The sequence below is a fragment of the Salmo trutta genome, chromosome 3, assembly GCF_901001165.1.
Source record: "Salmo trutta chromosome 3, fSalTru1.1, whole genome shotgun sequence".
Lineage (NCBI taxonomy): Eukaryota > Metazoa > Chordata > Actinopteri > Salmoniformes > Salmonidae > Salmo > Salmo trutta.
This window is the reverse complement of record NC_042959.1, coordinates 25,300,734-25,313,889: the sequence shown is the minus strand read 5'-3', so window position 1 is coordinate 25,313,889 and position 13,156 is coordinate 25,300,734. Positions and strand designations below refer to the sequence as shown.

Genomic DNA, 13,156 nt, shown 5'->3' with positions numbered 1-13,156 from the left:
AGTTATTCTAGTGTCAAAATTGAATACAAAGTCTAAATAGGATAATTTTGGTCATAAAGTCAGTCTCATCTAAAACTGAGTTTTGATTTGAAGATGCATTTGCCCACTAACATGGTGTAAACAGCTGCAGTGATTGCTCTCTATCAAATAGCATAGACAGCAACAGACATGCCCAGCAACCCGACTTTGTTTACATAACATCACATTTTTTTACTTGAGAAATACTGCACCAAACATCTTAGATGTAAAACTGCGCAACTAAAACATCCTCGGCAAAAACATAACTCGATAAATCTGTAATTAATTGTTATCTTAGATTCATTCTGAGGATTTGGAGGAAGTGAAATATAAACATTATCAACCAAATGCGGAATCGGTCAGGAAACGCACCTCCAAAACTGAATTTATAATAAGAAACAGAAAGAAACACATGCTAATCGGCTTGTTCTTCGGCTCTTTAAAATGAGACTTGACTTGAGGACGTCTGGGTAGTCTTTCAGATGGGAGTGATTGGGTCTAATTTAGTAGTAATTTAATTAAATCATATCTGTTGAAGTAGCTAGCTACCTAACCTACATTTTCTAAAAGAGCTCTTTAATATGAAATAGTTTTTTTATTACATGACATTGTTATTCCCTTAGTTACTAGAATAACTGAAGATAGCTATATCTGGTGTTTTATGATAGCATCCAAATTCAATACGGGAGGCTAATCCAACTTCCATTGTTTTGGTCATATGACAGGGCTAGCTAGACTCAGGTCTCAGGTTGGTTGAGAAGGGTGCAATTGCGGTCCGCAATTCGGGGAGTTCCTGCATGTGGGCATTAATGCATCTGCAGAAACTAGTGATGGGAAGTTCAGCTCTTTTTACTGACTCTAATCTGTTCAACTCGTTCAGTCAAAAGAACAAATATTTTGACTAATTTCGTTCATTTGAATCAGTAATGCCAAGAGCACAAAGGACCCCCTACCGGTGAACTGAAAACTCGAAAGAGTCATGATTCTACGGGCCTTCCATTCACGTCGTTCACCATAGGGGGCTTATTGGAGTGGTCATTTATGACTGAGGCTTGTAAAAATGTGCTTTAAACCAGGGATTCTCAACTGGGGGGGGGGGGGGGGGGGGGGGGGGGGGGGTCGTGACCCCATCACGGGAGGATTTTAAGGGGTCGTGGGACATGTGCAATATACTTTTTTTAAATAAAAAATATTTAAGGTAACCGCCACACCAAACCTTTCATTTTGAAAGGATACGGCCTCACCGCATACTGTTGCTGAATTTCACAATGTTACCGCTACACACAGGCGTGTGTGCGCTGCACCGCTTATTGTTGCTGACTTTACACGTGCAGCACGTCGGCAGTGGTGAAATGGCTAGCTACGTTCGGACTTGGAGGGTTTGCGCGCTGCACACACTCACTGACTAATACACCCCCCCCATCATCTTCTGACATATATCTTGATTGCTAACTATACAGATGTGTTCCGCAGGTATTGCACGTGTGGATAGTTAGCTGTCATTTAACTCATGTTGGCTAGCTGTCAGTTTTTTTGGACAGTATGATGGTATTTAGTTTTGAATAATAAAAGTTGTACATTTGCTTTATGAGTAGTGAGTGATCCTAAGGTGGCAACACATACATTCTAAGTGATTCCAATGAGTCTTTCTCCATTCTGATTGTTTTATACTGTTCAATTCAACTTCAATCAAAACAAATTCAGGTCTACACCATCACTGGTATTACCAGGCTGTATTAGCTAGCTACGTTTGCTCTTACTCAGTACATTAGCTAGCTATTAGCATTAGCGTCTCACAAGATTTAGGGCAACTTGCTAAGAAAAGACAAACTAGCTGTTTGCTGATCTAAGAAACACAAACTAATAGTGTCATTATAGAACACTAGTGGATTTATATTAAGAGGCAAAGTGAAAACAGCATTGTTGTCATCAACATTTTTGCATGCGCTGCATTGACCATGCAGACTGAACGCAAGTGTCTCGTGGTTGAGGAACATCAAATGCGCTCCTTGAGTGACAGGGGGCGTGGCTAGGTCTGTGTGGAAAGTGGCATGGAGAGAAAGAGAGGAGAGAGATGACTTATTAAGCAGTGAAGTAAACTATAAAAATGGACATTACCAATGGTGTATCAAATTTATCAAACCAAACATTCAAATGCCGGTATACCACCCAGCCCTAGCTGTCAGAGTAAAATCACGGACACGTTTTTAAAACGTGCATCTCCCTCTACATCTACTGCTGCTTCCAATGTCAACAAAAAGGCAGACAACACAGTCCCTGTCTAGAAGAGAAAATACGACCCCGGCTTCATCAAATATGGTTTTACATATATAGAAGACAGGCAGGGTGAGTGTAGACCGCAGTGCGTCCTATGCAACAAGCTGTTAGCTAATGAGAGCATGAAACCCTCCAAACTGAAAAGGCATCTGGACACCAAGCATCCAAGTCACAAAGATAAGACAGCTAACTTTTTTTTTTTTTAAGATATCGATATCTGGTGGCCTCACAAGACTCATTGAAGAACGTATGCACAGTACAAGAAAAGGCACTTTGCGCATCATACCTTGTACCCCAGTGTATTGCTAAGTCCAAAAAAGCCCACACCAGCGCAGAGGATTTCATACTCCCTGCTGCGTTTGATATGTGCACTGAAATCTTGGGAGAGTCAGCTGCCAACAAACTTAAAACTATACCTCTATCCAATGACACCATGAGAAGGAGAATCAAGCACATGTCTGAGGACATAACGGGCCAGACATCAGAGCGCATCAGTGAAAATGGCCATTACCCACAGTAGCTTGATGAATCCACAGATGTGGCTCACCATGCAATTCTAATGGTCTATGTCAGACACGTCTGGGATAATAACTTCGAGGAGCGGGTCCTTTTTAGTGCTGATTTGCCCACCACCACCACCGCAGAGGCGGTCTTTAACACAGTGGATATGCACCTGGGCTCCGTGGGACTGGCCTGGGATGGGTGCGTCGGTGTGACCACTGATGGGGCAGCTGCCATGACGGGAAAGCGGATCCTGGAGAGAGCACCAAGTGCGACGTGGAACCACTGCTTCCTACACAGGGAGGCTTTGCCAGCGAAGGACAAGGTGATTGAGCTCCACACCACTCTCCAGGATGTGATCAAGTGGGTCAACTATATCAAAAAGAGTTCTACGAAAAGCAGGTGTTTCCAGGCATTCTGCAGGGATATGGGGAGCGAGCACCAGCAGGCGCTTTATCATGCAGAGATCCGCTGGCTTTCCAGGGGTAAATTGTTGGGTCGCTTTTATGAGCTTCGAGCAGAGATTACTTGTTTTCCGAAAGAAAACGCAGCAATCTCTGCCCGAACATTTCCATTGTGAGGAATGGCTCGCACAGGTTGACTACCTGGCAGATATTTTTGATCTTCTGAATTCGCTCATGTGCCAATGCAAAGTCAATTTGAACAGAGGGACAAAGTGGATGCCTTCAAGATGAAGCTTACCGTTTGGGCAAATCATGCTTCTCACGGGAGTATTGACATGTTTCCCAATGCTGATTTCGAGATTCAGAGTCTGATCAACAAAGCGCACGGCAACACACTGCAAAAAACATTAAACAGCATCTTGTCAAGCTGCAGGGAATGTTTTGCGACTACTTCCCGGAGAACAGGAGACAAGACGACTGGATTCCAATCTCCCCTTTCGGGTGGAGATGGGAAGCGTCACGTTGCCAAGCAATGAAGAGGATCAGCTGGTGGAGCTATCATTTGATCGCAGACTGAGCATGCGCTTCCCGGAAATGACACGGCCACCGTTCTGGTGCAGCATCGTGGGAAAATATCCTGCTCTCTTCTGTCATGCAATCAGAATCATGCTACCGTTCAGCACTACTTATCTGTGTGAAAGTGGCTTCTCTGCTATGGCCGTGATGAAAACTAAAAGCAGAAACAAACTGGACAGCCAGCAAGACCTCCGAGTTGCCCTGTCAACCGTCACCCCTGGCTTCAATAAACTTATCAAACTGAAGAAACACCCCCAGCTTTACCACTGATAGGCCACACACACACACACACACACACACACACACACACACACACACACACACACACACACACACACAATAAATAAACTGGTTAATGAGTTGTTGTTCACTATGTTAAGTATTATTGTTAATTAATACTGACATTCATATTACATTTTATTAAACTGGTTAAAAACGTACACCTTTAAAAAAAAACTTAAGGTTGTGAAACTATTCACATGGTAATTGATGATTAAGAATTCCTATTACTATTATTATGTGTTACTGTTCATTAACATTATTGGACTGGTTTTGACGTCATGTTCTGAGTCTGATAATGTATTACATCCCACTACTGAACTGGTCTCCTAATTAAAATGGCTTATTCTTGAAATTATAAATGTTTTCTCAGTTAACATGGCTGTGTAATGACTTTAACACCATAAGGGTAAACCGTGATTTTGCAAGTGAAGCCTGCCCAACAAGGCAGCAGCAATACAACATTTACAAAATGCAATTATCAACAGTCCATAATACTGGGTAGCGACTCAATTGTCATTGTCAAATGTGGGTCCCCAAGCAAAACCAGTTGAGAACCACTCCTTTAAACAATGTACGTGCTGATTGCTAGGCATTCAAATAAGATTATTTATTGATACATTGTGGCCACTACAGGACTTGATTGTAAACGACTCTTGGCGGAATGCAATTGCTTGACTGCCATAACGGTCAGTACAGTACAGTACAGTAGGTACCATAACGTTGGCTGCCAACAGGCGATAAAATCCACAGAAGAACAATAGTCGAAGGCGACAACGGCAGACAGTGTCCTTTAGCAGGTGGGAGCGAAGAACTAACGTTAGCTTGCTTGTTATTGGGGACTCCGATACACAATAGGCGGGAGCGACACCTTGTGCTCACACGGTTGGCTAGCACAGTTTTGCCCCCGCCTGCTCTGTACCAGAGGAACTAGAGGGAGCGACGCAGGTAAGACAGTGGCCTTCGCCCCCCCTGCACTGTTTTACGGCAGTTCTGTTGATGAGAGCAGGTTTTCGTTCATGCAGGAACCAATGGGATGTTCGGGAGATGGGGGCGTTCATGAAGGAACTAATTGTATGCTGGAGGGGGCGTTCCTAAAATGCAGAAATACCTATACGCAAGAACGCCCCGAATTAAGCTCCGCAATCAAACAGTATTGGGTTGGTTAGGCTGACATAGTTTACTAGCTGTGTGTACTGTTTAGTGATGCATGTGGGAAAATGCATATACTTCCAGCAAATAAAACCTATCAACGATGTTAGTTAGTAGTAGCTGCAGACGAAGAAAAAACAACGCGCTAGCTTGGTTAGCCAGCTCCGCTTTACACGTCAACATCAACAGCTAGCCTGCGCGCTAGCTACCTTGCTAACACATCAAGCTTTCTAGATAACATTAGCTAAAGCCATCATTACATTAGCCAACACAAATTTCGAAAATCAGAAACATGAGAGCAATTGTAAACCAAATAATGTTATTGTATAGTTACCAGTGATGCCCCCTCCTTTGCCATGGCCCTTTCTCCTCTGGAGAATGAAGAAGGGGTTCGCCCTTTCGCTCACCCACAGAGCGTTGGCAAGCAACACCTCCCCTGGAGTTATCCACATTTTGAATAAGCTTTTTCCAAATTACACACTTATTATTGGATATTATGGAGCAAAGTGTACGGTAAACGACTTTACTCAAGCATGTTTTGCAGACGTGTTCCCTGCAGTTTTGAGTTCATGTCCGTCTGTGCAGCTGGTTGCTCTGCTGGTGTCTACTCGGAAACGGTTTCCACTAGTTACCACAGCCACAAAGTCAAATGTTTGTATCGTAAAAATTGATGAAAACAAAACTTTAACTTTTTGGTATTGATTTAACGTTAGGGTTAGCAGTGGTGTGGTTAAGGTTAGGTTTAACATTCACTTTTAAGAAGAGTAATTATAGAAATAGCCTGGGTTTATTACTTTGTGGCTGGGATAACTAGTGACAACCCTTGAAACTGGTCGCTTTCTACTTTTAAGTAAACACGTCCACTGTACGTTCATATCATAGTGTATATTGCGTCGCTGCTTGGCTCACTGTATTCATTTAACCTATTTAATCCCATCAGTCACAATAGTGACCGTAAAAAACGTTTTCAGTTATAAGGCTCTAAACATTTTACTGAATGATGTGTCAATGCATTCCCACCAAATATTGAAATAATAAAGGGTCTCAATGAAATATATGCAGTGTCAAACGTTTAGTGTAAATTGTCACATGACCAGAGCTGTTCACTTCCTGGTTGCACCATGAGAAGAGAATGGCTGCATCAAAGCTCACAAACAAAAGGTTAGTAAAGTATGTTAACATGAAGATAGGGCAAAGATAATTGGTACACATCATATTTAAGGTGTCTAGTATTGATATATGCATTTGCAATTACTCAACTTTGTTCAGTGTTGTCATAGAATGTGTAAACATATTGACGGCAACAGTAGTGACCGGTGGGATAACAGTGCATCTTGGTATACACATACATAGTTCTTGTTCTACCTAACTTTCTACTCTGTTCTTTCTTTTAGTTTCACTTTGAGTCAAATTCTGGATATGTTGGATCTAGGTGACTGCCCAGACAAGGCATGCAAACATTGCAGTTATTCCTCATAATGAGAAAGATGCTGTCCTCAGTGATTGTGGTAGCGATGGGTAAGATATGGACAGGCCATTTGCCAGCCAGGCTGTTGAATGCTGATCCTATGCAAACATATCATGACAGGAACAACGTTATCAGTGATGACGCCCCCCATTGTTGATAATGAAGAGCCAAGATCCTCTACCCGCCCGGGAGTCCAGTCAGAAGAGCCAAGGGAAGCTGCGGGTGGTCAAAAATAAAGATTGAGTGTTAAAACGATCGAAGAGGTCTGCCACCGATGTGATTCCAAACTGCATAGTATACAGCCCAAATATGCTACAGTTAGGCACGAAACCACTGAGCCATGGAAGGAGATCTTTACTGGCTGCTACTGTTGAAGATCAGGCAAGATATGACAAAGCTTCTCACTGGCCCATCAACACGATGCACCAGTTCCAGAGATGTCGTCATTGTGACAAACACACTACCTATGCATGTGAGAAATGCAAAGCGCCACTGCAAATTGAGTGCTTCAAGATTTACCATGGACATTAGAAAAGGAGATAAGAGTGAATGAATAAGGGCTGAAAAAGAAAGTCGATAAAGGGTGAGGAGAAGCAGCACAACACTCTAGGAAGAAAAGTCAACGAAAAAGGCAATCAAAATGACTGAAATGTTTTTGGAAAAGGTCAATTGATTCAAGACATACTGTATGACAGTAGGTCTGACTGATCGTAGTTCAAAATAGTGATACACAAACTAATCGTGCACTGAAGCCTACCTCTATGATATATATATATTATATTATTTTGTTCAGTGTAGGCCTCTACTTGAATGCATATTCTACAGGCTACCTCTATCCTAAATGTTACCTTTATGTTCAGTGGGAATTAATCACACGACTGCTATACAGTTGTTTAGTGAATGTTGCACTAAAATGTCACAATGACAATGTTACAATGAATATTGCACAAAAGTACAAGTTCAAATGTTAAAGTTCAAATATTAATGTTTCAATACATGTTGCACTAAAGTAACAATGTTACAATGTATGTTACAATAAAGTAACAATGTTGAAATACGTTGATAATTGTTTTTTTTGTCTTTGCTCTCAGTATTCATATCGGTGTTGTATAAGGGCTTTTGATATGTAAAATAGTCACACTAGAATGTGATGGGGCATTATAGTGGCAATGCTGGGGACTGCCAGTGACGGAGTTGTACATGTGTTAATAACTGGGCTGGGATATATAAGAATTTTGATGCCTGCATAGGAGAAATATGTTAATTCAGTATACATAACATTATCTCACCAGTCACCATAAAACACACTTTTTCACCTACTTTTACATGAAAATGTAAAAAAAGAATGATTGATTATTTCAAAGGGTTACTAATGACACTTGATTTGGATATGTTCATGTCTGGGAAAAGTTTGGGATTAAATGGGTTAAGTGAAAATGTAATCACAAACCACTTTTCCTCCACAGTTTTTATGCGAGTAAAGTCATACCATATAAAACAAATCACGACAGCTCTGATGGTAGTTTCGGCACAATTGTATAAATGCCGACTGATCATTTGTTCGTTCGACGTGGTGGGATATTTTTGCATCGGTGTAATTAATTATGCTACAAATGGTGGCCGAAATGCCTTTATGCTCAAATATTTATATTAACATTAAACTTAGAGTCACACGATCATATGGTGTGTGATCCTCCAACTATGACAATGAAACAATGCATTTTATTCAGCCTGGCCTCAGACTAGACGTAACATAGTATACTGAACAAAAATATAAACGCAATATCCAACAATTTAAAAGATTTTACTGAGTTACAGTTCATAAAAGGAAATCAGTCAATTGAAATAAATAAATGAGGACCTAATCTATGGATTTGACCTGACTGGGCAGGGGCGCAGCCATGGATGGGCCTGGGAAGGCATAGGCCCAGCCACTTGGGGAGCCAGGCCCAACCAATCAGAATTAGTTTTTCCCTAGGAAAGGGATATATTACAGAGAAATACTCCTCAGTTCATCAGCTTTCTGGGTGGTTGGTTTCAGATGATCCCACAGAGGCTGGATGTGGAAGTCCTGGGCTTGTGTGGTTACACATCGTCTGCGGTTGTGAAGCCGGTTGGACGTACTGCCACATTTTCTAAAAAAGTATTATTTTGAACATAAATAAGCCGCACGTCTGTAAGCCTGCAGGTGCCTACCTGTACATTGAAACTAATTAACTTTTCACAGGCTTTAACGAAACACGGCTTGAATCAAAAATTAATAGGCTTTAACGAAACACGGCTTGTAACAAAAAATAAAAAATTAGCAGTAAGCTTTAGTTGTCTTTTTGCACTGAGTCAATTCCTCACGCTGCTGTTTCCAACGTCTTATCATCGACTCATTAAGACCAAGCTCCCGTGCAGCAGCTCTATTTCCTTTTCCAGCCAGATCAAATCGCCTTCAACTTAAAAGCTGCATCATATGCATTTCTCAGTGTCTTTGCCATGATGAGGGTGACAAAATGACTACCGTAATCAGAATGATGGGAAGTTTGAGAGCGCTTGATTTAATCTAAACAGTAAACAAAAAAGTTGTTTGACCTTAACCCGTTTGGCAATTTCAGTGGTCTAATGAAAGCTTCATGCCGCCAAAAAACTGAGCACGTCACAGAATGTGTTTTTTTTGAGAAAAAAAAATTTAAGCGGGAAAAATCCATATATTAGCTGCGTCATTGTTTAAGCCGCGAGGTTCAAAGCGTGGGAAAATTTGCGGCTTATAGTCCGGAATTTACGGTAATGGCAAATCATTCCCCAAATTCATTATGCCAATGAATGCTCCCTATAGCTAGGTTTCCATCCACTTGGCAACAGATCTTCATGCAAATATCCTCAAAGGAAATGTGCATTTTCCCAACAGTGGTGTATTTCCACCAAACGGACTTGTTGCGGATAAAAGTCAAAGCGTGATGACGTAGTGCACACAAAATGTACTTTTTAGTTTAAGTTTTCATGTACCGAATAAAAATCTAATGTTCAATGTGTTTCTATCACACTTTCAACAACTGATAGTTGTCACAAACTGTTGCATTAAATAGCATATGTACCTACTCTGGTCTTGGCATCTGCGCTCTAGCAAACAGCTTGCAGATACAGTGCAGGTAGGCTTGTCTACATTAGATTATTATGGATATTTATATTTGTCAAATGGCAGTCAAGCACCGACCATCGTGTCACTAGACCCTCTATTTATTGGAAAGGAGCATCAAGCTCATCACCATACACTTTCACCACACTGTGAAGTTAATAATTTATTTAATCTGAATAGATAAATTGAATCTTCTCCAAACTCCAGCTGAAATGTTCATAACATTGGGCTGTGTTTCAGGAAGAAGCGGCACACATTGGAATGGGCATCAACAGGACGTAGGCAATAATTACACTTTTAATGCTGAGGCAGTGCTGTATGTAACACAGTGACCTGAAACTGACACACTCCCCTCCCCGCGTTACATCATCGCAAATATCAGATAAAGATAACACAAGGGGACAACAAGAACAGAGGACAAACCCTTCCACCCAATTCGCTTGTACAAGATTGTGAAAGGAAACAAAGTACTTCAAGAGGCCGGTTTAGAGATATAATGTATATAGATTGTATATACTGTGTGTGTGTGTATACACACACACACACACACACACACACACACACACACAGTACCAGTCAAAAGTTTGGACACCTACTCATTCAAGGGTTTTTATTTTTTACTATTTTCTACATTGTAGAATAATAGTGAAGACATCAAAACTATGAAATAACACATATGGAGTTATGTAGTAACCAAAAATGTGTTAAACAAATCAAAATCTGTTATATTTGAGATAATTCAAAGTAGCCACCCTTTGCCTTGATGACAGCTTTGCACATTATTGGCATTCTCTCAACCAGCGTCATGATTTAGTCACCTGTAATGCATTTCAATTAACAGGTGTGCCTTGTTAAGTTAATTAGTGGAATTTCTTTCCTAATGCTTTTGAGCTAATCAGTTGTGTTGCCACAAGGTAGGGGTGGTATACAGAAGATGGTCTTTTACCAAATAGGACTAAGTCCATATTATGGCAAGAACAGCTCAAATAAGCAAAGAGAAACGACAGTTGATCGTTACTTTAAGACATGAAGCTCAGTTAATACGGAAAATTTCAAGAACTTTCAAAGTTTCTTCAAGTGCAGTTGCAAAAACCAAGTGCTATGATGAAACTGGCTCTCATGAGGACCGCCACAGGAAAGGAAGACCTAGAGTTACCTCTGCTGCAGAGGATAAGTTCATTAGAGTTAAGTGCACCTCAGATTGCAGCCCAAATAAATGCTTCACAGAGTTCAAGTAACAGACACATCTCAACATCAACTGTTGGAAACTGAATCAGGACTTCATGGTCAAATTGCTGCAAAGAAACCACTACTAAAGGACACCAATAAGAAGAAGAGACTTGCTTGGGCCAAGAAACACAAGCAATGGACATCAGACGAGTGGAAATCTGTCCTTTGGTCTGATTAGTCCAAATTAGAGATTTTTGGTTCCAACAGCCGTGTCTTTGTGATACGCAGAGTAGGTGAACGGATGATCTCCGTTTGTGTGGTTCACACCGTGAAGCTTTGCTAGCGACACTGTCAGTGATTTATTTAGAATTCGAGGCACACTTAACCAGCATGGCTACCACAGCGATACGTCATCCCATCTGGTTTGCGATTAGAGAGACTATCATTTGTTTTTCAACAGGGCAATGACCCAAAACACACCTCCAGGCTGTGTAAGGGCTATTTGACCAAGAAGGACAGTGATGGAGTGCTGTATCAGATGACCTAGCCTCACAATAACCCAACCTCAACCCAATTGAGATGGTTCGGGATGAGTTGGACCGCAGACTGAAGGAAAAGCAGCCAACAAGTGCTCAGCATATATGGGAACTCCTTCAAGACTGTTGGAAAAGCATTCCAGGTGAAGCTGGTTGAGAGAATAACAATGGTGTGCAAAGCTGTCATCAAGGCAAAGTGTGGCTACTTTGAAGAATCTGAAATATAAAATATTCTGATTTGTCGAATACTTTTTTTGGCTACTACATGATTCCATGTGTTATTTCATAGTTTTGACGTCTTCACTATCATTCTAAAATGTAGAAAATAGTAAAAATAAAAACCTTAGGTGTGTCCAAACTTTTGACTGGTACTGTACACACACACACACACACACACACAGGTTGATTAGTACACGATCTGGGTATTTTATAGGCTTTTTTAAGTACAGGTTAAAATCATTTTTAATTTTTTTTATACAGAGACATTGGTTTTGCTATAGGGAAGTAATACTGCTTTTCACAGAGTTCAGAATGTTGCATCACTGCATGTCCATTGTTCCACTGGTCTTATTCTTGAACCCAGTCACCATGGTGGGTGCATTACACCAGTCACTTGAGGCATGGCCATATAGAGGGAGAGACTAGGCATGTCTGGACATGTCCCACCAGTCAAAATATCCTCTCCACTGTCCTTTAGGCAGCATAGTAAATACAACTGAGCCAACTGGTCCACCAGGGAAGAAACTTTTCCATTGCTGCTTTTACAGAAGAAGGGACCTTTCTTACTGCCAAACGAAGCTAAATTAAATGACGGTTTGTTAATCATATATACAGATGTATTGTAGGCTGCACTAACAAGTGGTTTATTATTTCTAGCACATTTCAAATGGACGATACGCCGAGATCCTGCAAAGTAAGACTAGAAAGGGATAATTCCCCACTACCGCATCTAGAAACAGATGTCAGAGTCAGTTGTTGAAATGAAAGTGTCAAGGAAGGACTTTACTGAATATCTAACCAGGGGGAGAAGGGAGGACAAGTATCCCCCCCTCTTCTTTTTGACAGGCAATAGTACATTCTGCACTGGTAGAAAATATCTGATATCATGTCATTGTCGATGTTTCACAGGTTAGTCAAGGTTGTCATCTAGGTTGTTGTGCCGCTCCTCCCCCCCACCACACACACACAATGACTCGCAGGTGTGCAGGAAGGTACGAGGCCATCTGTCCCTTGGTGTGTGGTGGGGTGGGGGGGTGGGGGTCGTAACCATGGCGACGACCCTCACGACTTGTCATCGTAGCGGTCGAGCGATGCCTGGGTGTCAGGTAGCTCCATCTCACACACCAAACTGCGTGGGGACAGGGAGTTCCGGTTGAAGAAGTGGCCACCTGCAAAGAAACATGGGAAGATGTCAATGTCAGTGACACAAAGAAACATGACATCTGTCAGTAAGATACCTATCTAGAAAAGTTGATGCCTAGCACCATAAACAAAGGTATTATTTATACTTTATCATTTTTTCTTGACATCTGTAAACATTATTGCAGGAGACACTGGGAATGGACACCATGATCGACATTTACAGTTCAGTAATAATGTGAGGGTGGGTGAGGTCAAACTGAACAGTGACATTAAGGCAATTCCTGTGAGT

General features: G+C 41.3%; 2 protein-coding genes and 1 long non-coding RNA gene across 7 annotated transcripts in view; 1 reads left to right on the top strand and 2 right to left on the bottom strand.

Annotated features, from left to right (window-relative positions):
• The window catches only part of LOC115170976 (TBC1 domain family member 9B), a 48,433-nt gene extending 42,493 nt beyond the window's left edge, over positions 1-5,940 (bottom strand). For 2 of the 4 annotated variants that reach the window (XM_029727398.1, XM_029727419.1), the window contains exon 1: positions 5,542-5,939. In XM_029727398.1, coding sequence (XP_029583258.1) covers positions 5,542-5,659 — 118 coding nt within the window. In that variant the 5' untranslated portion in view covers positions 5,660-5,939. Of the gene's footprint in view, positions 1-5,541 lie in introns of all 4 variants that reach the window. The other 2 variants (XM_029727413.1, XM_029727404.1) reach the window with 2 other exon arrangements.
• Positions 5,941-6,307: 367 nt separating this feature from the next.
• On the top strand, positions 6,308-7,733 carry LOC115170996 (uncharacterized). Its single transcript, XR_003871122.1, has 2 exons — positions 6,308-6,368; positions 6,602-7,733. It is a non-coding gene; the product is annotated as an uncharacterized LOC115170996 (long non-coding RNA).
• Positions 7,734-11,907: 4,174 nt separating this feature from the next.
• Positions 11,908-13,156, bottom strand: part of LOC115170946 (E3 ubiquitin-protein ligase RNF130) — a 72,895-nt gene continuing 71,646 nt past the window's right edge. For both annotated transcript variants that reach the window (XM_029727379.1, XM_029727387.1), the window contains exon 9: positions 11,908-12,893. In XM_029727379.1, coding sequence (XP_029583239.1) covers positions 12,787-12,893 — 107 coding nt within the window. In that variant the 3' untranslated portion in view covers positions 11,908-12,786. The remainder of the gene's footprint in view (positions 12,894-13,156) is intronic.